This window comes from Arvicanthis niloticus, chromosome 5 (genome assembly GCF_011762505.2).
Source record: "Arvicanthis niloticus isolate mArvNil1 chromosome 5, mArvNil1.pat.X, whole genome shotgun sequence".
NCBI classification, from domain to species: domain Eukaryota; kingdom Metazoa; phylum Chordata; class Mammalia; order Rodentia; family Muridae; genus Arvicanthis; species Arvicanthis niloticus.
The window spans coordinates 10,835,962-10,861,410 of record NC_047662.1 but is presented as its reverse complement, the minus strand read 5'-3'; the positions used below and the strand labels follow the sequence as shown (position 1 = coordinate 10,861,410).

The 25,449-nt window shown below is 43.2% G+C and overlaps 1 protein-coding gene and 1 pseudogene across 1 annotated transcript; both read right to left on the bottom strand.

Annotated features, from left to right (window-relative positions):
• Positions 1–360: 360 nt before the first annotated feature.
• Positions 361–2,571, bottom strand: LOC117709489 (preferentially expressed antigen in melanoma-like protein 7). Its single transcript, XM_034503889.2, has 3 exons — positions 2,261–2,571; positions 1,208–1,798; positions 361–928 (listed from the first exon to the last, which is right to left on the bottom strand). Exons 1-3 carry the CDS (start codon positions 2,545–2,547, stop codon positions 361–363), a joined length of 1,446 nt encoding a protein of 481 aa, XP_034359780.2. The 5' UTR covers positions 2,548–2,571.
• Positions 2,572–11,121: 8,550 nt separating this feature from the next.
• LOC117708380 (preferentially expressed antigen in melanoma-like protein 7) lies at positions 11,122–18,747 on the bottom strand (annotated as a pseudogene).
• Between the last annotated feature and the right edge of the window lie 6,702 nt (positions 18,748–25,449).

The following is a 25,449-nucleotide window of genomic DNA, read 5'->3' as shown; positions in this document are numbered from 1 at the left end:
CTACTGAGCCACCTCCACCTAGAGTTTTAATAACAGGTATTAATTAATTTATTTATTTACTTATGTATTTATTTAACTAACCATGATTACTGATTTAATACAATTATAGTCCATTTGAGAATTAAATACAGAAGTGACTGGTTGAACATCTAGTCTTGGACAGATCCACATATTGAAATGCACAGCTGTATGATTCCATTAGTTTTTTCTCCTCATATTTCCACTCTCTAGATGTCAAAGTCAGCCTATTTGTTTCCAACACATTGAATAATATAAGAAGGCATGTGTTCAGGAGCCCCTTGGTCATAGACTTGTCCCTAGAGTTTCATTTCTTAGTAACCAAAAGCAACCTTCTCCTATTTACTGCCAACAATGGCAAAGTCTGGTCTCCATGTTATAGATACAGCGCCATGAACACTGAAGGCATATCTGAGAGGCAAAGGAGACAAACTGGGGCTGCCTTAAAGTACAAAGTGTGTTCATAAGCTCAGAAGAAAGCTGGAAAAATGTCTCTGCTCTGATGACAGAACCAGTTTCATAGCATTCCAGAGGGGCAGGGTAAAACTCGACATTCAGCTGCTTTAGGTTGGCTGTGTGATGCAGAAAGTTCCTTAGGACAGCCATGGAGATGTCATTGTCATAGAAGTTGAACTCAATGAGCTGAGAGCACTGACTCAGGGCAGGGAAAAGTGCACTGAGCTGAGAGTCTGTCATTCTACAATGTTCTAATTGCAGGGTCTTCAGAGTGTCTGTGACTTTTTCTAGGAGAATTCTGAGAGGCACAAGACTCAGATCACACAAAATGATGCCTGCTAAATGCAGATGTTTGAGATGATGGAGGCTCTGACACTGGGCAAAGGACTCCAAGTCTGATTGTGAGAACTTGCAGAGAGTAATGGACAGGAACTCCAATGGGGTCTTCAGACACCTGAAGAGAGACAGTGAGATCAGTTTGGCATAGAGTGACAGGGCTAACCTAGAGCAGGGGAAACCACATATCTGGGGTCAGTGTCCCTGTGGGATGGCAGTGAGCATCCAGTGCAGCCTGTTGGAGTCTTCCACTCAGGTCACACCATTCTAGGTTGTTAACAGTGGCCATCATGATAAGACTTGTTCATTATTGCTAAATCTACAATGGCCACTCATCTGTATGGGAAACAAGGAACATTTGCTGTAGAATCAAAAAGAGCTCTTCTTCCTTCCTTACCGAAACAATTCATCCAGGCGGTCCTCAAGAAAGTAGACACCAATCATATTGAGATGCTGGAGACAGTTGAATTTGGAGAACTGAGAAATGAACTTGGTGACTCTCTTCTCCTGTGTGTCTGTTGACGTAATTAGAAAATTAAAGAGATTCTCATGGACTACTGTTAGAAGGAGTTTACGAAGATGTTTCATCTGACCCAGGCAAGGTGCAAAGCCTGCCAATGTGGACAGAGTCCACCCTGTATTCAGTTCTAACTCCTCAATGCACTCTGGCTGGAAAATCTTGAAGACCTTCTTGACTGTGGACATAGACAATCCCCTTATCTGCATCTTCACACAGCATAGGTGCAGTGAACCTCTTCTCTCCTGTGCCCACTGCAAGAGATAAGTTTGGTATTCATCCAGATCAAACTCAAGGTGAAGGTCAGTGACCACCTTCAGACGTTGCCTCAGTGCATATCGATGAGGGCGTGTTGGTATTTGCTTTTCACACACAGTCTCTGCTGAGCGGTCTCCATCAACTGGTCCAGCTGAAACATCCCAGAAGTCATGGTGCACATTCCTAAGGTCTAGCACTTGAAGCTTCTGTCTTCTGTGGGTAAAACAGGTAGAAGTGTAAGGAGGATTAGCCATTAGACAGCTTTTTCTAGACAACTTTCTTGTTAGCTGCTAGCTTTTCTACTCTGTCTGTCTGTCCTCCACAGATTTAAGTTTCCAGTGCTGGGTCTCCATATAGCAACTCAAGCCTGCTGGGCAAGGGCCTTAACTGCATTTGGAGATCTGCCCTGCTTCCACCATTTGTTACTCTGGACTTCTGCTGTTCCTACATCTATTACTTGGTAGAGATACAGGGTCATGTAGCTACATGGGTTCCAAGGTGTACTGCATACTTAATGGACATTTGATACAAGGACTCAACAGCTGCCCAGGACTCTTTAAGATGATGCCAACAGAAGCCTCTGATACACCTTTGACCCTTATTCTTCATGAACCCAGATGTCCTCCTCCCTACACATAAATATAAGCCTTTTGGCATTACATGGTTATTACTTACCTTGGGTGAAAATTTCCTGTCAGCTGCATGTCTACACCATCCAGCACAGCTTGCAATATCATCATGTCATGGAATTTCATCAGTGCCCCCACAGGGAGGCAGGGAAAGGGCCAGGCTGCTACCATTGCCTTCAGTATCTTTGTGTGTCTGCCAATGAAGGCTGCCTTGAAGAGTGGTGGGAAGAACACTCTCGGCAGCTTCTGCAGAGCAGACATGGCCAAGGCTTCATTCTTCAACAAGCTCTGTACTGCCAAGCTCTGGAGTGTGGGTGGGACCTGGAAGCTCATCTTGATGAATCTTCAGTCAGAATGGACCTGTTGAAGCATTCAGAAATCCAGTTTTCAAGATATGTCTTGGGAATCTGTAAATCCGTGTACCAAGGAATCACCAAAGTGCCAGAGTCCCTGCTTTGGCCACAGTGTGGAACTCAGCATGTCCTGTTGTAAAATCTGGTGGTCACAAAGCCAAACCCTTATCACTCTCTGCATATAGGGTCTCTCACAAGAATCTGCAGCAGTGCACAAACTAACCATTGGCACATGAGGTAACAACCACTTGTCCTTGCTCCTCTGAATCTTATTCCCTTTTGAAAAGGTTGGTCAGGGGCAAGCAGTCTGATCAGCATCTTTTATGTGACAAAGCATGCACTGATCATATTTGGAGTTCCTCAAGGAATGGCATTGCCATTGTGTAGTGGTAGCACATACCTTTATTCTAAGCACTCAGAAGGCAGAGGCAAGGAGATCTCTGTTAGTTTGAGGCCAGCTTAGTCTACAGAGCTAGTTCTAGGACAACTAATGATATACAAAAAAACCTTGTATGGAAAACTAAAAACAAAAGAAAGAAATGTAGAAAGAAAGGAAGGAAGGCAGGAAGGAAGGAAAAAAAAAGGTGCCTAAGTGTCTGAAAGACTCTGTCTGAAATGTAAAGCCAAACCTCATGGGTCCTCAAAGCAGCCATGACTGAATGAGAGCATCCAGAAAGACTGTGAGTCTGAGGTGGAGAAGCCAGTGTAGGGGGCTACAAGGAAGGGGATTTCCCATGTTCATTGAGGTCTGGGAAAAGAATGACTTTAGGAAAACCATCTAGATTTGTTTCCTTTTTAAAATATGTTGTTGCCTAGAGTGGAGGCTACAGTGAAATTGGGCACAGTTCAAAACCTGAATGGAACTCATTTTGTAGCCTAGGCTTGCACCCCCTCGCCATGGTCCTAACTGCCACTGGGAGGATTAGAATACTCTGTTTTAGCAACAACACCTGGCTAGTGCACTTTACTTGTAAAATACTGCATAGCTGCCAGGTGTGGTAGTAGGAGCCTCTAATATCAGCATTTTGGAGGAGGAGTAAGGAGGATTCTGGGGAAAGTTAAGCTACATATTATACTTTCATGCTTCTCCTGAGTAGTAGATTTCAAATAACATATGATAGGAAATGGTTTGGTTGTAGGGTTTGTGGTGGTTTGAATATGGCTGGGTTTGTCTCCTGGAATTAAAGATATATACCACAATGCCTGAGCCTAGTTTTTTCATGGTCACTATTCCTAAAGATCTGGATCAAAAGAGTGTGTCTTCCAGCCTCAAAATCTGGATTACACATGTGCCCTCCATTTCTAGATTATATTTCTTTCCAGATTAAAAGTCCAAACTACTCCTTGTTTGACTGCAAACACAAAAAATAAGTTTAGCTGGGTGGGATCTTGCTCTGAGATCACCACTTTCTCTTAATCTCCTAAGCACAGGATTAAATTCTATTCCATGTCCTGGTGCCCCTTTATTATTACCTAAACTATATATTTTGTGGTTTTCCTTTCTAAGCTTGCTATATTTGATAAAAATGCTCTTTGTGATAGTAAGCCAGAGGACAAAGTCTATGCTGGCCTTTGCTGAGACTTCCTTTGTCAATGCAATTAATCTGATTCTCTTCACCTTAGCCTTAGCCTCAGGCAGACTCTTCAGACAAGGGCAAAAGGCAGCCACATTCTTCACCAAAATACCACAAAAATGATCACTAGGCCACATACTAAAATTCTTCTCCACTGAAACCTCTTATGGCAGGTCTGCACAGTTCAAATCACTCTCAACAACCAACTCTTCCATATTCCTACTAGGACAGCCCATTAAGCCCCACTTAAGGCATTCCATGACTTTCCAGATGCAAAGTCCAAAAAACCCACACTCTTCCAAACAAAAGCTTAGGCCTATGACAACAATACTCGAGTCCTCGGTAGCTATTTAGGGTCTTAGGGTTTTACTGCTGTGAATAGAAACCATGACCAAGGCAACTGTTATGGAAACATTCAATTTGTTCTAGCTTATAGCTTTAGAGTTTCCATCCATTATCATTATGATGGGAGAATGGCAGTGTCCAGCCAGGCATGGTGCAGGAGGAGCTGAGAATTCTATGTCTTCATTTGAAGACCATTAGGGGAAGACTGGCTCCCATGTGGTTAGAAGAAGGGACAAGACCACATCTCCTAATAGTACTCAAATGAACCTATTAACATGAAAATTCCAGTGCAATGTGAATTTCTCATTAACACCAAACCCAATAGAAGCAAATTATCATTTTCATCACCATCATTTTCGATACATACACACATATATATATATGAATTTGCCCTATTTTATTTTAAATCCAGCATCTTGAAATGTAGTTGAGTTAGTAATATGCCTGTCCAGACTGTGAGAGGCCTCCTGATAGAGGAGAGTGACAAGTGACTTACCTGATCAGGATACTGGTGAGAGAGGTCCTATTCCCAGTGAGGTCAGGCAAAGACTGTAGTTTCCAGAACTCTGAGTGTCTTAACTCTTTTATAGCACACCCAACCCATGTAGCCCCACCCCTAAGCACAAGATTCCATCTTCTGGATCTTTGTGATTGGTTCTTCTTGTGGTAGATTTATTGAATCATAGTTGATTGTGTGAACTCAAAAATAGTAAATTAGAAAGTGAAGAGTCTACTGATTGAATTGTTCAGTGTGTGCTTACATACTCAAATGTGTGAGGGTTTTCTAGTGTGTGTTTTCTGAGTGTAAATATAGCTGTCTCCTGAGAGGCTCTGCCAGAGGCTGCCTATACAGAGGAGGTTGCTGGCAGCCAACTATTGAACTGAGCATGGGGTCCCCAATGGAGGAATTAGAGAGAAGAATGAAGGAGCTGAAGGGGTTTGTGGCCCCATGGGGAAAGAGACAATACCAACCAACCAGAGCTCCTAGGGTCTAAGCAGCCAGCCTGGGAACACACTTGGAGAGATCCTCAGCTCCAGCCATATATGATGAGGTCCTCTCCACTCCATGCTTGGCAGCCACTGTTTCCGAGAGAGAGAGAGAGAGAGAGAGAGAGAGAGAGAGAGAGAGAGAGAGAGAGAGAGAGGATAAAGGAGAAGAGACTCGAAGAATGGAGACAAGACAGAGGTTCTGATCAAGTCTCAAGTCTTGTTTATTGTGTCTCTCTCATTGTCTCCCCCTCATTGTCCCTCCCTCATTGTCTCCAGTATTCTCTCTATTGAAGGGAAATCTGGGGTATTTATAGGCTTTTGCCATGTGCCTTGTAAGCACATGAATACCACGTGCCTTGCAGGTGTGGATATGATGTAAGCCTTACAGGTGTCTATAGCTTAGATAGCAAGTGCACTGTGCGCCTTGCAGGCTTGGATACCATATGCGACAGAGTAAGACTTTATCATTGACCTGTCTTACTGGGTGCACATGATTAAATCAGGAATTTTAATAATTTTGTCAGCAATTCATGTATTTTGTTGGAGACTTGGTATGGCTTGATAAATTGGCTTTATGGGGAACTCTTTATGTGGATCAAGCTGGCTATAAACAGAGTAATCTGACTGTCTCCGCCTGCTGAGTGCCAAGCCTACATGCCTGGTTTCTTCTTTCTTTCTTTCTTTCTTTCTTTCTTTCTTTCTTTCTTTCTTTCTTTCTTTCTTTTTTTTTGGACAGGGTTTCTCTGTGTAGCCCTGGCTTTCCTGAAACTCACTCTTTTTAGACCAGACTGGCCTCGAACTCAGAGATCCGCGCCTGCCTCTGCCTCCCAAGTGCTGGGATTAAAGGCATGTGCCACCACTGCCCAACATGTTTTTGTTTTTGAAACATCCAAGGGTAGCATGTAATCGACTCCATTCACAAAACTGGCTCAACACGAGATCTTCAATATATTCATCTAAGAAATCAAGAAGAATTGTCTGTGGGCCATTTTGGGATGATTTGCTATCCCGAGAAGCTGCCTGAGGGTGGATCTCAGTCCTGTCTCCCAGTGGTCACTGACTGAAGATGAAGAGGGGATTAATAGAGCTATGAGATGCACAGGTGTTCAGCCAGTCCTCCCCTCACCCTGTTCACACCTCCAGGATTCCAGACCTCCCCTTGGCATCTTCTCTAGGGCTTTTTGTTGCTATTGCCTGTCAGGCTGTGGAAGGGTATCCTGGTTCTTGGGTTGTGGGTGTTCAGCCACGCCCCCAGAACCCAGGCCCCTGACATGAGGTCTGATCTCCATTCAACCTGCACCCTTCAGTCACCTGTAGGGTACAGGTAGAGGGTGTGATTAATGGTCTTCGCCCCCAGAGATTAAAATATTAATGAGTTATCTAAAGGCCGGGGTGGTACCTAATTAAGTTATTCCCTTCCCCTTTCCCCTCCCTATAAAAGCCAGGCTCCCCTGGGGGAGCTCGAACCATCTACACCCATTCAACATGCGATGAACAATAAAAGCTTTGGAAAACTGGACTCCATGTGTCTCCTGGGCCTGCTACCAGGTTCCCAGCCTTTGGAACTCTGAACCTTCCTGATGCAGCCACAGGCCTGCCCGCCCACAGTGGCTGTGTCAATGTGGGACCCTCTGCCGCCCGGAACCCTGTCACTGGCCCTTGGGATTTTGTCCCAACCACCAGACTACCCCTCATGTTTTTTCCCACAATTTCCCAGACAGGTCCTGATGAATCCCGTCATAGACTTTGTTCTTTGATTAAGGCTTATGAAGAGTATTGTAGACAAGCATAGCAAACTGAGAAAGGAAAAATATAAAATCCAGGGTTCAAGTATTAAAGGGGCACCAGGAAGTAAAATGGAACTGAATCCTGTGTTCAAGGATAGTAAATTGAATTAAGGGAGTGGTGACCTTGAGTCAAGCTCCCACCCAACTCAGTTTAAGTCCAAGCAAGGTAGTATAAACCAGGAGGCAAAGACCAGCAGATCTCTGGTTTCAAAACCAGTCTAGAACACAACAAGTTCTAGGTGAAGGAAAAACTTAAACCCAGGCTTGGTGATCACAGCTTTAATCCCAGTGGTTAAGAAAGATGTGGCAGAAATTTCTCTGACCAATATATTTGCAGTGGGAGGTCTGTAATTAGACAGGAAAAAGGGAATTGGAGTTAAGGGTGGAAGAGGGACAGGTGCACAGGGAGAAACGGGAGAGTAGGAAGGCGAAATGGCAGTGGACCCCATGGTTTCAAGTAAATGGGTAGATATGAAAACTAAAGGTTAGGAAAATCAGAATAACTTTCTAAGTTGTGTGGGCATCTTGTGTCTTGAGAGTTTATTGCTATATATAAATCCATTGGTTTACTTTAAGCATCTAGAAATTTGATTTACTGGGTTACTGGAAGGTGGGTCCATGGACAACTGGGTGGTTATGGCTGTGAAGGAACTTGTGGCTCCAGGGACAAGCGAAGCAAAGCTAGAAGCACAGTGACTGTTGGCTATGGGGGCAAGCTAGAGAGAGTAGCTCAGCAGAACCAGCTCAGGAGCTCCAGCCTCATCAGAGAGCTTGCTGAGACAAAATGGGCTTAGTGTGGGAACTTGGCTGCAGAGCCAGGAAGCCTCTCAGACACTTTGCTAATACCCCCTGCAACAGAAAGAAGCATGCAGATCTCTGAGTTCAAAGTCAGTCTAAAGAGCATGTTACAGGACAGCCAAGCTTAGGCAGTGAAGGAGTTGGAAAACAGACAGCTGGTGGTAATGTAATAGAACAAGGGGGCCATGTTCCAGTCCCAGCAAGCAGCAGTGGAGTACATTAACCAGAGTCTACAGTGCTACAGCGGGCAGAGCTGGAGAAGTGATGCCAGCCCTTTGGAAGAGCCCAGATCATGTGTGGATCTCAGACACTGGAACAAGAAGCTGTAACATTGAAGTTGTGTTGCGGCCCTCTCCACTGCACACTTGGCGGCCACTGTTTCCTGGCCCAAGCTGCCACTCTGGTCTGCGGGTCAGTGTTAAGAGAGAGAGAGAGAGAGAGAGAGAGAGAGAGAGAGAGAGAGAGAGAGAGGAGAGAGAGAGAGAAGGGGGAGAGACTCGAAGAATGGAGACAAGACAGAGGGTCTGATCAAGTCTCAAGTCTCGTTTATTGTATCTCTCTCTCTCCTGTATTGTCTCTCTCATTGTCTCCCATAGTCTTTGGTCTCCTGTATTCTCTTATTGTTTCTCATATTGAAGGGAAATCTGAGGTATTTATAGGCTTTTGCCACTTGCCTTGTAGGCTCGTGAATATCACGTGCCTTGCAGGTGTGGATATGATGTAAGACTTACAGGCCTTTATTGCATCGATAGCATGTGAACCATATGCCTTGCAGGCTTGGATACCTAGTGCGCCTTACAGGCATGTATGTCATGGATAGCACGTGGATAGCACGTGAAACACATGTCTTGCAGGCATGGATACCACATGTGCCTTGCAGCTCCAGGCAGTAAACAGCAAAACAAAATATGTGGGATATCAGAGTGTGCTTCAGCTGTTGTAGGCTGTTGAAAAACAAGTCTCATGTCAGGGTATATGGCTCAAGATGGCTGCAAAGTTGATAGCTGCTTTCTGCTTAAAGTCAGCTCCCAACAAAGTTGCCTTATAAGTCCCAAGATGTTGGAGATGCCAGAGCTATGAGATATCTGTTGAGGAAAGCTGCTAACAGGAAGTGGAACCAGCCAAAAAGAAAGTAGTTTGTTGGGGGCTGGAGAGATGGCTCAGTGGTTAAGAGCACTGACTGCTCTTCCAGACGTCTTGAGTTCAATTTTTCACAATCACATGGTGGCTCACAACCATCTGTAATGGGATCTGATGCCCTCATCTGGTGTGTCTGAAGAGCCACAGTGTACTCACATACATTAAATCAATCAATCAATCAAATCAATCAATATATAAATAAATCTTTAAAAAAAGAAAAAGTAGTTTGTTGCAGTCAACAAGGTGAAAAATGATTTGGTGATCTAAGGATTGCTTTGACATCAGACATGGAGATGCAGATTTTGGAATTTGTCCAGCTGGTTTCCTGTCTTGCTTTGGGGCTTACAGCTAAGTGATTTGATGAATCTCAGAAGAGACTTTGAAATTTAGACTTTTAACACTGTTGAGACTTCTGTAGACTATAAGGACTTTTTAAAGTTAGAATAAATGTATTTTGCATTAGTCTATGTTTAGGTATGACCCTGTAGACTCACATATTTGAACAAGTCTATGGCATCAGAGAATAGAATGTGATGGTTTGCAAATGCTTGGCCCAGTGAGTGACACTATTAGGGGGTGTGGCCCTGTTAGAGAGGTGTGTTACTGTGGGTGTGGGCTTTAATGTCCTTTTTCTTGCTTCCCAGAAGCTAGTATTCTACTAGCAGCCTTCAGATGAAGATGTAGAACTCTCAGCTCTGCCTGCACCATGCCTGCCTGGATGCTGCCATGTTCCAACCTTGATAATAGACTGAACATCTGAACCTGTAAGCCAGCCCCAATTAAATATTGTCCTTACAATGGAGTGCCTTGGTCATGGTGTCTTTTCATAGCAGTAAAACCCTAACTAAGCTTTCTCCTTACCATTATCTTGAAATTTCCTGAGATCAACTCCTGTTCCCATTCCCAGGTGCTTAGAGAGTCCCTTAGAGACCATGGCAATCACTTGGAGTATGCTGTCAGAGTCAGATATGAGTTATCTGTGCCACTGTCCAAGTATCCATCAGCTCAAACACATGGACCTGAGTGGCGTCATCTTTTTAGATTTAAGTCATCCACTTCTAGAAAGACTGAAAGCTACACTGCAGACCCTAAAATTGAAGGATCATGGAGTTCCAAATCAGTGCCCCCCTACCTGCACTGATCCAGTGCTCCCAGTTCACCGAGGTCAATTTTGTAAGAACTTCCTGTCCATATATAGCCTGAAGAAGCTGCTGAAACACACAGCTTACCTGTGAGGTTACCCTGGCCCCACTGAGATCTCTGACATTGGTAATATCTCGCTAGATGATTTGCACAACATTGTTCTGAGCTCATAAAAACACAGAGTGGAGAAACACCCATAGAAACATAGAAACTTCCACTCATAGAAATGAGGACTACTATTCTTAGTAAGAGATGTCTAGATTATCATGGATTATGCGGTTATAACCTGGAGGTCACATTGTTTTTGTTGGCAGTAAATCAATAGAGGTCACTACTGGGCTCGGAAAAATGAAAGCCAGAACTCAAGTGACTTGTTAGAGACACAGAACATGTGTATTCCAGAATCTTTGGAAGTCCTTGGGAAAGAAGATTGTTCCATTGGTAATTTCAGATTAAGGGAGAAGCTTTGACTAGGAGAACGAAGAACTCATCTTTTGACTAAGGTCAACAGTATTGACCTGCCCTTGAACAGCAAAAGAATTTTGAAAACTGTAGGGATTTTATCTCAGCACAATCAGTGTATGAGAGATGATAAAAACAGGGAAGGGGACAAGTGAGAAGACATTACAAAGAAAACAGGATGGATAATGGGGGTGGGGGCCCATATCTCTCTGCCTCTGGTTCACCTCCATCTTTGGGTTGTCACAGTGAAAAATATTCCAAAGCCATGTGTTCTGGGTCCCATGGATGAGTCCCTAGGCATTCATTTCTTAGTATTCAGAAGGAATATTCCTGTTGTTCCTCCAAGCATTCACAAAATGTGACCTTCTTTTCAAAGATACAACGTGTATCACAGTCAGAACAGGAATAGGTACCAAAGCAGATTGACTTGGGCTGCCTTAGAGCCATGAGTGTGTGCATGAGCTTACAATAATGCTGAGAAAATATCTCTACTTGAACATACCTCCACTCATTATAGACCTCTACTGGAGCAGAGTACAGTTCCATGGTCAGCTGGTCATGTTGGCGGTATGGTACACAAGGTCCTTCAGAGCATCCATAGAGATTTTATTGTCATAAAAATTGATGCTAGTGAGATGGGTGCATTGGGTCAGGGCAGGCAGAAAGATACTGAAGTGAGAGTCATTCACCCTACAGTCTTCTAATTCCAGAGTCTGCAGAGTATCTGTAATACTTTCTAAAAAGAATTTGAGAGGTGTGATATTCAATGTAGTTAAAGAGAAACCTTTTACGCATAGATATTTTGGGAGCCAACTTTTAGTCAAAAAGCGACTGTCGTCTTTGCAGACATCTCAGGCCATATATTTGAAGATTGATATTTTCCCACCCTGACAAGAGACTTGTTTTTCTAGCATGATGTTTTTGTAAGCAGCCTATGACAGCTGAGCACATTCTGGTAAAATCTTGTTTTTCTCAGACATATCTTGGATTTGTTGTTTAGTGTCCCCAGCTGTAAGGCTCTTGTGGTTGAGTGTCTCCAGCTGCACTCCCCTGCTTGTGCTTATATACCCATAATTGCCTTTCAATAAATGAGACTTGGGCCTGGGGACTTGATCAGACACCGTGGCTTGTCTCCATTCTTCTTGCCCCTCCATCCTCACTCTCTCTCTTGCAGACCCCATTGACTGACCCAAGTGGGCCAGGTCATAGATGTTTAAGCTGACCATAGTTCCAATGCTGGGCAAATGACTCCAACTCTGATTGAGAGATCTGGCACAGAGCAATGGTCAGGGACACCATAATGGTCAGGGACACCAAGGAAGCCTCAAGACACCTAGGGAGAGATCACATTGCTGGGGTCAGAGAGATCTTGGGAAGGCATCCAGCATAGCCTGTTGGCTTACCCAAGCTACACCACTGTAGCATGTGGGTATTACCTTCTTTGTGGGACTGGCTTATTCCCTAGCTACCTATCCTAGTCTTTAGTGACAAGCAAAGCCTAGGGTTATCCAGTAGGCTAAGAGGGCCTACAGAAAGAGGAAGGTTGGAATCTATATGAGCATATATCAAGATACTTTATAAAGAACCATTGACTCCCCGTTATAAATTCCTTTACCTCTTTACTCTTTTTTTTTTTTTTTTGGTTTTTCCAAGACAGGGTTTCACTCTTTTTAAATTGGATATTGTATTTATTTACATGTCAGGTGCCATCCTCTTTCCCCATTTCCCTTCCCTAGAACCCTCTATCCCATCCCTCCTCCTGTTTTTGCTTTTATACCATTTTAATTATGTGCAAGTATTCAGGTCAGTTCTAGGTTGAGGAACTAGCAATACAATGGATGCAAACAGTCAAAGAACAAGCAAGACAATAAGCACAAATAGTCAAAAAACAAGCAAGGCAATAAACAAAATTTTGTGAACACTCCCATGATTACTGTTTCTAAGGGCTTATCAGGATGACCAAAATATCTGAGTCAAATTCTCTGTCCTAGCCCAGAGTAATTTTCATGTCTAAAGCCTTCTTCCTTGTTATAGCCTACCTCTGACCATTCAACCCCAGCCTTTGCATTCCCTGATCCCCTTAGACCAGCCTTGGTCTCAAAAGAGTTATATACTGTTTAGGAATTAGGGGAAAACAAGGGCCTGTTCTCCCAGACCTAATGGAAACACAGAGCTCACCTGGGAAACTGTGCAGATCTGAGCCCCCCCCTATGCAGTGGCCTCTTCTCTTCCCCATTCCTCCACATTAGATCAGATAGGATTGCTGTGGAGGAAAACTCACTAAATAGGACTCACAAAACTGGTTGGTCTTCTACCATGGTAGCTCTCTCCAAATAATCTACCTCACTTCATTGCTCAGCTTTGTGGGTGAGCCCTGATTCAGTTAACATGGAACAAGATCATGCTTCCATGTTCATTGTATAATATACAGTGGCCTGCAGATATTAGTACCCACTACTCTCTTATGTAGAAAAAAGAGGTTTGCTCTGGTAACAGCAACAGCTCTTCATCCTTTCTTACCTGAACAACTCATTCATGTGGTCTTTGAGAAAATAGACATCAATAGTGAGATGCTGGAAATAGCTGTGTTTTGGGAACAGAGAAATCATCTCGGTGACATTCCTCTCCACTAAGGGTGTGTAAGTACTTCTTCCAAAGATGCATAGTGTACTAGCATGAGTTTGTGAAGATTTTTTATCTTGCTGATGGCAAGGAACAAGTTTTGCCAATTCAGACAGATTCCCCACTGTATTCAGTTCCAACTCCTTGATGAACTCTGGTTGTACAATTTTTATCACCTTCCTGACCTTGGGCACCTTTGTTTGATTCTTCAGCTGACAGCAAGAAGATTTATTTTACCTGAGTTACACTTGGCCTCAAGAGAGAACAGCACTAGTCCAGAATGCCAGAAGTCCAGGACAAAGGGCCAGCAGGACTGTTTTGTTTGTAAGAAAGGCAGTCATTTTCGCAGGTGATCTCAGTGAGGTGGTGACATTCCAGGTCTACTGAGAATTTTTACCAATAGCAGCCTATAGTCCAACAACTTGTTCCAGTGTCCCGGCCTTCATCCCTCACTTCTGTTCCTGCAGATTTTGTGGGTGCACAAGCTGGTTTTACTCGGACCTCTGCCTCATCTTTCTGCTCTTGTGCTTCAGCCTGTTCATTCTCTTCTTCCACCACTTAGCTCTCATGGCACAAAGAAGATGGTGTTAAGGAGACATTAGGGAGTTTGGACTACTGCTATTTTCCTTGGCTACTTCTAATGATCCAATCAACTTCTCAGAGCACAGATGCAGGAAACCCTCTCTGTCCTTTGCCCACTGCAACAAATGTGTTTGGTGTTTATCTTCATGCTGAGAAGATTTAAAGGAAAGGTCACTAAACACTTTCATATACTGCCTCCTTCATGGGTTCTCAAGCATAGTTTCTACCCATTGGTCTCCACTGGCCTGAAAATCTCAGGAGTCATGGTATCCATTCTTCAAGGGAACCACCTGAAGCTTCCTCATCCTATGAATAAAACAGGAGATGGGTCTGAAGAGAAATTGAGACACTACACTTTTTTCATCATCTCTGATGCTATTTGTCCCCTGTTCTGCTGTCTTGCTGTCTTCTATATACTCATGATCTTCGGTGCTGGGTCTCCAATACAACCACCTCTAGCTTGCCAAGCAAGGGCACTGTGCATGAGCTGCATCTGGAGACCAGTCCTGTTTCTCTCCACTCAGTTGCCTTGGATTTCTGCCAGCTTCTATTTCTTTATGTTTGTTTTTAAGACAGGATTTCTCTGTGTGTATCCCTGCCTCTATAGCTCTATAGACTAGGCTGGCCTCAATTTCAGAGATATACTTGCCTCTGTCTCCCAAGTACTAGGATTAAAGGTATGTGCCACCACCTCCTGGCATGTCAGCTCTTATTTCTATTACCTGGTGGAGACACAGGGACATCTGCACCAACCTGTATCTCATATTTAATTTGCTACAAAGACTCAAAAGTTTTCCAGGCTCCTGTAGGCCTCTAAGATACCACCCAAAGCCTCTGATTTACCTTTTACCTCATTCTTCTAAGTCCAGATTTCCCTACCTGGTATTTGGCTTACCTGGGGCTTACTTCTGTTTCAGCCATGGGCCAACTCCATCTAGTATAGCTTGGAAGTTGGTCTTATCAGCAACCCAACAAGAAGGCCAAGGTAGGGCCAGTATTCCACCAGGATCTTAATTGTCTTTGCTTTTCTCTGAGTGTCAGCCTCCTTGAACAGCGGTGGTAAGAGCTTCCTTCTTAGGTCCTGCAGGATAGAGATGGTCAGCAACTTCTTCCTCACAATGCTCTGTGCAGCCAGCTGCAGGAGTATGGGTGGCTCTTCAAAGTCCAAAGTATAGGGAGATAATCCTAGGGAAAAATTTAGGAGAGAATGTATTTTCAGGGTTTTTCTTAGAAGGCTTTTAACTCCCAGCACTGGTGGCACATGCCTTTAATTCTAGCACTTGGGAGGCAGAAGCAGGCTGATTTCTGAGTTTGAGGCCAGCCTGGTATACAGAGTGAGTTCCAGGACAGGAAGGGCTACACAGAGAAACCCTGTCTTGAAAAACCTAAAAAACAAAACAAAAAAACCACAAGGCTTTTACCTCCTCACAGTAAGCATCTGTCTCCACGGTGGCCATGATGAAGACTTGAATTTTATTTCACTCACTATTTGGTGGTCTCAAAAGCAAACTCCCCATATGGGCAGCATGTGGAGCCTCTCTCAATCATTTGTTCACCATTGTCCCATCCAGTTCCAAACTCTAATCCCCATCTAATTTTGGAAAGCAGCATCCAGGAAAAAAAAAAAACCAGAGCCCCATTCCTTATAGCAGAAACAATATTAACCACCTTTCAGAGAAGATGGAAATAAGCTACATACTGAATTAATCCATATTCTTCTTTCAATAAATTGATCTTGTCTAGCAAAGACAGGGAAGAATTTATGAAATGGGCAAATTGCTTCTCTGTCTGTCTGTCTGTCTCCCTCTTTCTTTTCATCATTTTTCAAGACTGTCTCTGGGTAACAGCCCTGGTTGTCCAGGAGCTGACTTGTCGACCAGGCTGCCATTGAAGTTAGAGATCTACCTGTTTCTGCCTTCCCAAGTGCTAGGAGTAAAAGAATTCACTACCACATTCAGCTTACTTTTTATTTCCAAAGTTTAGAGCCAAGCTTGGGGAGCCTAGCTATGTCATACCACTTTGAAGCATAGAGCATACTGCATGTATGTAGTGGGGGTCCTGTCTGTCTTTTAGCAGCTTGTTTCTACTTATACAGAGTTTCACTATGTAGCCCACAGCTGGCTATGTAGTCCAGGCTGGACTCAAACTCACTCTTTTTTTTTGTTTTTTTTTTTTTTTTTTTTTTTTTTTGTTTTTCAAGACAGGGTTTCTCTGTGTAGCCCTGGCTGTCCTGGAACTCACTCTGTAGACCAGGCTGGCCTCGAACTCAGAAATCCGCCTGCCTCTGCCTCCCAAGTGCTGGGATTAAAGGCGTGCGCCACCACCGCCCGGCCCCGTGGTTGAATTCTTGTCACAACATTGATTCATTAACTTTTAAAAAATTCATTCAATTATTTGCTTATTTTTATATACTTGATTTGTAATTTACTTCTGTGATTGGACTCTCAGCAATCCTCCTGCCTCTTCTTCCTTGAGAAGATTACGGTTTTGATCCAGCACAGCTGGCTGAATTATATTCATAAGTGACCCACATTGTTCAGAGTACGAATTAAGTCAGGGCTTAATATGGACCTGATATAGAGAAAACTTTAGAAAAAAATAAACCGGGAGTTAATATTTGTTGGGAGCCGTCTTTAGTACAAAGTGGCTAGATCAACTTTGCAGCCATCTGGAACCATATACCCTGATGAAAGACTTGGTTGTCAAAAGCCTATAACAGCTGAAGCACACTCTGATAAATATATTGTTTATCCCACATAGCTTGTTTTGCTGTTTACTGCCCCCAGCTGCAAGGCGCACGTGGTAGTCACGCCTGCAAGGCATGCAGTTCACGTGCTGTCCACGTGCTATCTATGCCATACATGCTTGTAAGGTGCACATGCTGTCCACGCTATAGACGCCTGTAAGGATTACGTCATATCAACACCTGCAAGGCATGTGGTATCCAGGCGCCTACAAGGCACGTGGCAAAAGCCTATAAATACCTCAGAATTCCCTTCAATAAAAGAGACTTGATCAGACTTTCTGTCTTGTCTCCATTCTTCGTGTCTCTTCCCCTTTATCCCCCCCCCCTCTCTCTCCTCTGACCCTCGGACCGGAGCAGCAGCTTGGGCCAAGACACAGTGGCCGCCAAGCATGGAGCGGAGCAGGCAGCAACATTTTGGCCCACAAAGCCGGGCAGTACGGGCCGCGACAAATATTCCCACAACTATGAATGTGTTCTGGAGTTCAAGGCTGAGCCTGATGTTCTGTCAGTCATCAGCTGTGGCAGTTTGAGAAGGCCGAGGTGGGAACATGCCACACAGGTCTGTTCAAAGTCATCTTCAGCTACACACAAGATTGAGGACAGCCTGAGCTAATAGACATCAATTTTTCTTTTTTTTCTTTTTGGTGCAGCGAACGTTTATTGAGAGGTTTGGATGGGCATCACTTTCTACAGGTCAGCACCTCTTTTATTATGTAGTATCATAGCATTGTTACATTATATTTATTGTGCATATTATTATTGTCATATAATTATACTGTTATGATTATAAAACAAAGTATTATGAAATACTTAATTTTTCTTTTTTATGTATTTATTTTAACTACATGTGTTTGCCTTCAGTCAGTGTACCACACGTCTGCAGAGCCAGAAAGAGTGCAGAGCACAGGGCCAGATAACCCTGTAACTGAATGGAGTTACAGATGGTTATGAGCCACCATTGAGGTGCTGGCACTGAATCTGGGTCTTTTGCAAGAGCTGCCAGTGCTCTTAATCACTCAGCTCTCTCTCTAGGGCCAACTGTTTCCCCTGGTTTGAGCCTGTGTCTGGTGATTCCTAGGCTGATCTCAAACTCACTGTGCTGCTAAGGAAGATCATGAACTTCTGAACCTCCTCCTTTTGGGTCCTGAATATTAGAATTTTAGCTGAGGGCCACCACACTCAGTGTATACAGTGCTTCAGTGCTTCTTGCAGCAAATCAGACCCATGGCTCCTTGAGTGCTAGCTAAGTATTTTTTTTCCTGAGACAGGGATTCTCTGTGTAGTCCTGGCTGTCCTGGAACTCACGCTGTAGACCAGGCTGGCCTCGAACTCAGAGATCAGCCTGCCTCTGTCTCCCAAGTGCTGGGATTAAAGGTGTGCGCCACCACTGCCCAGAGCTAGCTAAGTATTCTAACAAGGGAGATACAAACAGTCCTAAATAATTGTTTTGTTTATTTCATGCAATAAGATATCATATATTCAGGCTGTCTTCAGAATCCTTATGCAGCTGAAATTGGCCTGGGATTCCTGATTATTCTGCTTTTAGCTTCCAAAATGCTGGTATTACAGGCATGAGCTAGCACATCCAATCCTGATTTTTCTCACCTGGGAAAACCAGATGACCCTATTATTACTACATCATTCAAGCATTTTCTATTTGATGGTATCGAACTTTTAATAAGGAAACCCTGGGGCTGGAGAGTAGGTAAGGTTACTCACTGCTCAGAGGATTCAAGTTCAGTTCCCAACACCGAGGTTGATGACTCACAACAACCATAACTGCATCTCAAGGGGAACCGATCTCCTCTTCTGGTCTCTGCTGCCAACTGCATTCATGGGCACACCTTCCATTCAGATACACACAGGTACATAAGTTAAAACTAAAATCGACCTTAACAAAATAGAAAAGAATAAGCTTTTACTGGTGATACTGATTTACCTTTAAAAGATTCATAATTTTTATTTTGCTTTATGAGGTTGAGTGTTTTCATCTCTGGTCCCTGGGGCTAGAGTTGTAAATCTGTGTGGTTGTGAGCAACCATATGAATATGGTGGCTGGGGATCCTTTGGGAGAATAGTCAGAGCTCCTAACTACTGGAAACTCTCCAGCACTGAATAATCATTTAGCTTTTTGTTTTCTTTGTTTTTGTCTTTTGAAATTACATAGTGTAGGTCTGAAATTCTGTGGAGATAATAGTTTAGCCAGATGTTTGCCAGGAGCCTGTAGAGACTGGTAAAAAATATGAAGCAGGAGAATCGCTCATACCTAGCTACACCTCGACATTTTCATGCACTTTTCCCTATCAGTTCCTTTAGTTCCCATTCTTTTTTTTTATTATTAGATATTTTATTTACACTTCAAATGCCATCCCCTTTCCCCATTCCCCCCCTTAGAAAACCCCTATCCCATGCCCCCTTTTCCTTTTTGCATTTATACATTTTTTTAAAATAATGTTAATCATAAGCGTTATAAGTTTGGAATTGTTCAATCAGAGGTGTAACCCACTAACCGACCTAGATATAACAACTATCTTTGACTGGTGGAGATACATGAATATCTGCCTCCCTGTCTCCCCCCTTTCTCTCTTTCATCACCTAGCTTCTCCTCTCCTCCTTCTCCTCTTCTTACTCCTTTTCTTCCTCTCAGTACTCCTCCTACCTTAGCTTCTCCTACACATCACCCTTCCTGTTAAAATGAAACTTTTCTCTCAAAATACAATTAGAGCATAATTATGCCAATTTGTACCAGTGAGGTACAAGATAGTCCTAATACCCCATCCATCCTTTTGTTGACTAACCAGCAACTCTGTCATTTATCCTAACTAAAACATTTAGTTCTGAACCTGGCTTTAGGATGAATGTCAGCTGACGACCATCCACTCAAATCTTTTCTCTTACGGTAAATAGCTGTAGTTTTCAACCCCATCAGAAATCCAGAATGACTGAGTTAACTATAATTGTGGGAAGCACAAAGCATAGCTTCTAAAACTTAGCCAATTTATAGAGACCTCTGAACACCTGAAAAGCCCCTATACTACCGAACGTTGGAGCATCAAATCTTCAGCCTTCTGGCCCAGAATCATCTGACAGACCTTGGTGATGCAGGATTATTAAGGACTGATTACTCTGTCTAGGCAGATATAATCAGTCGACTATTCTGCATGTGTGTCCTTTTCTGGACAGTAATTTGTCTGTAGTTGGAGAGAGGCAATTCTTGCCTAGTGGCTGTTACCACACAACTGGAGTAACTCCAAGGATGCTCAATTTCTTCTTAGAATCCACGACAGGAAGCTGTCAGGAGCAGACAGGTCTCTAATCAATATGAACATTAATATATAAATATTTGTAGCATCAGTTCTATGGACTTCTGATATTTTGAAAACCAACTATCCATGTAAGGTAACCTGGACTGTTGTCTGTTCACTCCTCTCAGCTCTTTCTAAATAAAATATGGGAAACACCCTAACAATAAACTCAAAAATATGAATTTGCTATAGTCCCTTAACTCATAGGTTATGGGTCCCAAATCAGTTAAAAAGGTTAAAAAAGGGTTGGGTCTAGGCATTGTATTCCTAAATGTGTTATACAGGCACAATGCCCATGAGCGTATCAATATTCATCTCATTTTTATATTAATAAGAGGCTCGTACCAATGAAAACCTTAAATTTGAGATCAAAGTAAATTTTGTACCATTTAAGAAATTATAACTTCATCTTGATAATAATTATACAGATTTCTACCAATAGGTTATGGCTATGCAATAAGTCCTAGCTAATCCCCCCTGTTCCAACAAAACCACTACTTGTCCCTAGAAAGACAGACCATTATTAACCACATTAGTCCCCAAGCTCAGGGAATAGGGGCGCTGACTCTTCTTTAACTTCTTCAAGCTGATTAAGGGCGTTGAGATTTTAGAAGAGGGGTTGAGGGGAAGAGTAAGTTGATAAGCCTCTAATGCTGTGTCTTCACTGAATCCAGATGGAATTCCAGGACATCAGAGGTTTGGGCAGGTCTGCTCAGTATGCTTGATGAGTAGATACACCAAGGCTGTGTATTCTGCAATATACAATTCTCAGAACAAGTTTTAGTATCAAGAAAAAAAAAATTTCCCACCCCCAGGGGGCTGACATTTTTTTTTTAAAGATGTTGGTTCTGAAGACTTTTTTTTCCTCGCTTGTTAAAATTGGTTGTAGTATTTACATTTCAGATTTTATCCTCTTAGCCTACTTCCTCCCACCACCCAGAAACCTCCTATCCCATCCCCCTCCTCATGCTTCTATGAGGCAGTGACCGCACCTACCACCCCCCCCACTATCCTCTCCCCACCCTCACATCATTCCCCCCCCCACTGTGTGTTCATTTTTTTTTTTTTATGGGACCAAGAAACCCCTCTCCCACCTATGTGCGACAAGGCCATCCTCCCATACATATACCTCTGGAGTCTTGGGTCCCTCCCTATGTGTTCCCAGGCTGGTGGTTTAGACCCTGGGGGGCTCTGGTTGTTTGGTATTGTTGCTTTCCACCTGGGGTCAATAACCCTTTCTGCTCCTTCAGTCCTCTCACTGAGTTCTCCATTGGGAAACCCCTGATCATATCAGTGGTTAATTGTGAACATTGTCCTCTGAGTGTGTTAGTCTTTGGCTGACCTCTAAGGAGACAGCTATATCATGTTCCTCACATTATGCACTTCCAGCCATCACAACAGTGTTTAGATTAGGTGACTGTACATGGGGTGAATACCCAGGTGGAATGGTCTCCTGATGGCCCCTCCTTCAGTTTCTGTTCCATGTTTTGTTTCCCTATTTGCTCCCTTGAGCATTTTTGTTTCTAGTTCTAAGTAGAACTGAGGCATCCCCTCTTGGTCTTCCTTCTTCATGAGCTTCATGTGGTCTGTGGGTTGAGTCTTCACCAATCCAAGCTTTTGGGCTAACATCCGTGGAGATATGTTTGTGTAGCTACCTTCTTTAAGGCTTTTGGAAGATTAGTTTCTTGCTTTTTCTAGGTTATAGTTTCCCTCCTTGTGTTGGAGTTTTCCACCAATTATTCTTTGAAGTGCTGGATTTGTGTTGAGATACTGTGTGAATTTGGATTTGTCATGGAATATTTGGTTTCTCCATCAATAATGATTGAGAGTTTTGCTGGGTATAGTAGTCTGGGCTGGCATTTGTGTTCTCTTAGGGTCTGTATGATATCGGTCCAGATCTTCTGGCTTTTATGGTCTCTGGTGAGAAGTCTGGTGTAATTCTTATAGGTCTGCCTTTATATGTTACTTTGCCTTTTTCCCTTACTGCTTTTAGTATTTTTTTCTTTGTTTTGTACATTTGATGTTTTGACTATTATATGGCGGGAAGTATTTCTTTCTGGTCTAAACTATTTGGAGTTCTGTAGGCTTCTTGTATATTTATGGACATCTCTTTCATTAGGTAAGGGAAGTTTTCCTCTATAATTTTGTTGAGGATATTTACTGGTCCTTTAAGTTGGGAGTCTTCCCCCTCATCTATACTTATTATCCTTAGGTTTGGCCTTCTCATTGTGTCTTGGATTTCTTGTATATTTTGGGTTAGTAGCTTTTTGTATTTTGCATTTTCTTTGACAGTTGTGTCAATGTTTTCCATGGTATCTTCTGCACATGAGATTCTCTCTTCCATCTCTTGTATTCTGTTGGTGATACTTGTGTCTATGACTCCTGATCTTTTTTTTAGGTTTTCTATCTCCAGGGTATTGTCCCTTTGTGATTTCTTTATTGTTTCTACTTCCATTTTAGATCCTGCATGGTTTCTGTTTAATTCCTTCTCCCGTTTGTTTGCATTTTCTTGCAATTCCTTAAGGGATTTTTGTGTTTCCTCTTTAAGGGTTTCTATCTGTCTACCAGTGCTCTCCTTAAGTTCTTTGAGAGTGTTATTTATGTCTTTCTTAAAGCCCTCTATCATCATCATGAGAAGTGATTTTAATTCTGAATTCCTGCTTTTCTGGTGTGATGGGTGTTCAGGGCTTGCTCTGATGGGGGAGCTGGGTTCTGATGATGCCATGTAACTTTGGTTTCTGTTGCTTAAGTTCTTGCTCTTGCCTTTTGCCATCTGGTTAACTCTAGTGCTGCCTGTACTTGCTGTCTCTGACTGAAGCCTGTCTTTCTAGTTATCTAGCTTGTGTCTGATCTCCTAGGGTCCAGATGTCTCTGTGATCTTTTCCAGCTGTACTGATTATAGTGGTACCTCTAGGATGCCTCAGGATATGGTGCCTCCAAGGTAGTAGTCCAGCTAGGTGTCTGCTGTTCTGGGTGCAGTGTCTCCTCTAGAATATCTCAGGATATGTTGTCTGAAGCTCTGCGTTCATTTGTTCCTCTGTGGCTCTGGATTGGGTGGACCTTCCAGTATGTCTCAGGTGGAATCCGGGGTCCACACAACAGAAGACCTGGCAGAGGTCTGATCCAGGCCTCAGATCTGGGAACTAGTTTCTAAGACACTGTCCAAGTTAGAGCACCTGGGATCCCTACTTCCTCTGGGTTCTTGGAGGTTGGGGACAGAGCTGCCACCCAAGATCTGCTCAGTGCTCGGGCCCAGACTGGAAGGAACCAGTGTTCCAGGCCGGGAGTGACTTCCTGGGTCCTTTTGGTTCCCAGTTACTCCCTGTTTAGGGCGGGCCCTGCTGTCTGCTTACCTAAGATCCTGCCTGAGTTCGAGCGCCTGGGATCCCTGCTTCCTCTGGATTCTTGGAGGTTGGGGACAGAGCTGCCACCCAAGATCTGCTCAGTGCTCTGGCCCAGACTGGAAGGAGTAGTTCCCATTCTTAATGTTCTCTCAGAACATAGAGGAGCCAGCAGGATGCAGATTGTTTTTCTTCAATACCCCAGACACTGGTTTCACTTCCCCATGGGATCTTTCTTTCCATGCTTTTCTTAGATCACTATGTCATAGTGCTGAGATCAATATCAGGGTTCTGGCTTGTTAGGCATAACTTTTCTTCAGGTGTGGCAATACACCTTTAATTTCAGCATCATCAGGTACAGTAGGTAGCTCTCCAGGTATTATAGGCTGTCCTGGACTACATAAGGAATTCCAGGATAGCATGGGATTATGCATAGTCTTTATTTTTTCAAAAAAAAAAAAAAAAAAAAACAAAAACCAAAACAAAAAAAAAAAAAAAAAAACCAAAACCCAACCAACCAACAAACCAACCAACCACCAAATAAAACAAAACAAACAAAAATACAAAAGGTACTTCCTTAGAGAGATAGCCACAAAGTTGTCATTTACTATTTAGCATTCTGTACTCTATAATACAGATTGGATCCTCTTACCATGACTGTGGGAATAGGAAGAAAGACACCTCCAGCTATTACTGCATGCTTCCTCAAGCAGTCCTGCACACCAAGAAGCCCTCTCTCAGACGGGCTCTTTAAAGGACAAGATTCTCTAGTATTCTGCCTCCAGAAGTTGCTGTCCTGCTCTTTGACTCCATTCTCACAAAGACAATATCACATATGATGCACTCTTGCCTAGATCTCCTTATTCTGCCCCAGCTAACATTGAACACCCGGTCCCACTGGCCTTCACCTTACAAGCCTAAACAACCATGCTTTCATGTTCACCTCAACATCTAATGTCAACATTTGCTTTTATTTTATTTCAGTATCTCACTCACTCAAATTGTTAATAGTTTTAATCTGGAGAGACAAAAGGAATGTCCTATGTAGCAACTTGGGCTACTGTCATCCCTGGATATGGATGAAGATGGGCTTCTTCATCTACAGTCACTGTAGATGACTGAAGGCTGCAATGCCTAGTCTGGGGATCCTTAAGGTTTAAACACCATTTGAGTCATAGGTTCCCTAACAATAAATATCTCTAATCCAAGGAATGAAGGACCAGAGTACTCTATCCCTACCCTGCTCATCCACATGGGGTCCTAGATGGTTCTGTATGCAGAAGAAAGTCAGGGGATGACTTCCTTAAGAATGGGTGATCAGGTGTCACTGAATTTTCCACATCCATAATATCTGTCACTTAGTGGTGAACTTTGAGCGGTCAGTTCCATGGACCATTTAGGATTCTATATGGACAAAACATGGTGAGGGTTGAGAAATTTATCCCTCACTCCCTAGGACAGAAAGACATGACTAATTAAGGGACATGTGACTCTAAAGTCCTTAACAATCTTAAGAGTCTCAGACTAGACCACTGCAGAGAGCAGCCCTCTACAGTGAATCCAGGCTGCAGGCACTGCTGATTTGAGGTCCTGCCAGGGAATCCAAATGTGATGATCAGTGACTCCAAAGGAACCTAGTCCATCCTCAGCTAATATCAAGGATAAAAGCATCACAAGATGGCATGCTGAACATTTCTTTATATTCTCTGGATTCAAAACTAGTCACCCAATTTGGTGAGATACAGAGAAAAATGAAAATAAAAGCAAATGTTGACAGTTTGAGTTGAGATGAGCATGGTTGTTTAGGTTGTTAGGATATGGCAATGGGGTGAGGTGGCAGATGGCGCAGGACAGGGAGCTCAGGCAAGGTGGGTCAAATGTGATGCTGTCTAGTGAAAATGGGGTCAAAGGGCAGGACAACAGCTTCGGAGGAGAAGGCCACTGGAGAATCCTCAATCATCTTAGCCCATCTGGGACAGAACTTCCAGGTCTGCGGGACCTGCTCAGGTGGCACACAGACAAATATGAGCTCCTTGCTTCTTCCCAC

What these genes read in the sequence shown, in the direction of transcription:
- LOC117709489 (XM_034503889.2), bottom strand. Translation starts at nt 2,547, where the DNA reads ATGAGCTTCCAGGTCCCACCCACACTCCAGAGCTTGGCAGTACAGAGC. An exon ending in ACAGGAAATTTTCACCCAAG is followed by an intron (nt 1,799 to 2,260) that starts GTAAGTAATAAC and finishes TTTTACCCACAG; the next exon opens with AAGACAGAAGCTTCAAGTGC. An exon ending in CGCCTGGATGAATTGTTTCG is followed by an intron (nt 929 to 1,207) that starts GTAAGGAAGGAA and finishes GTCTCTCTTCAG; the next exon opens with GTGTCTGAAGACCCCATTGG.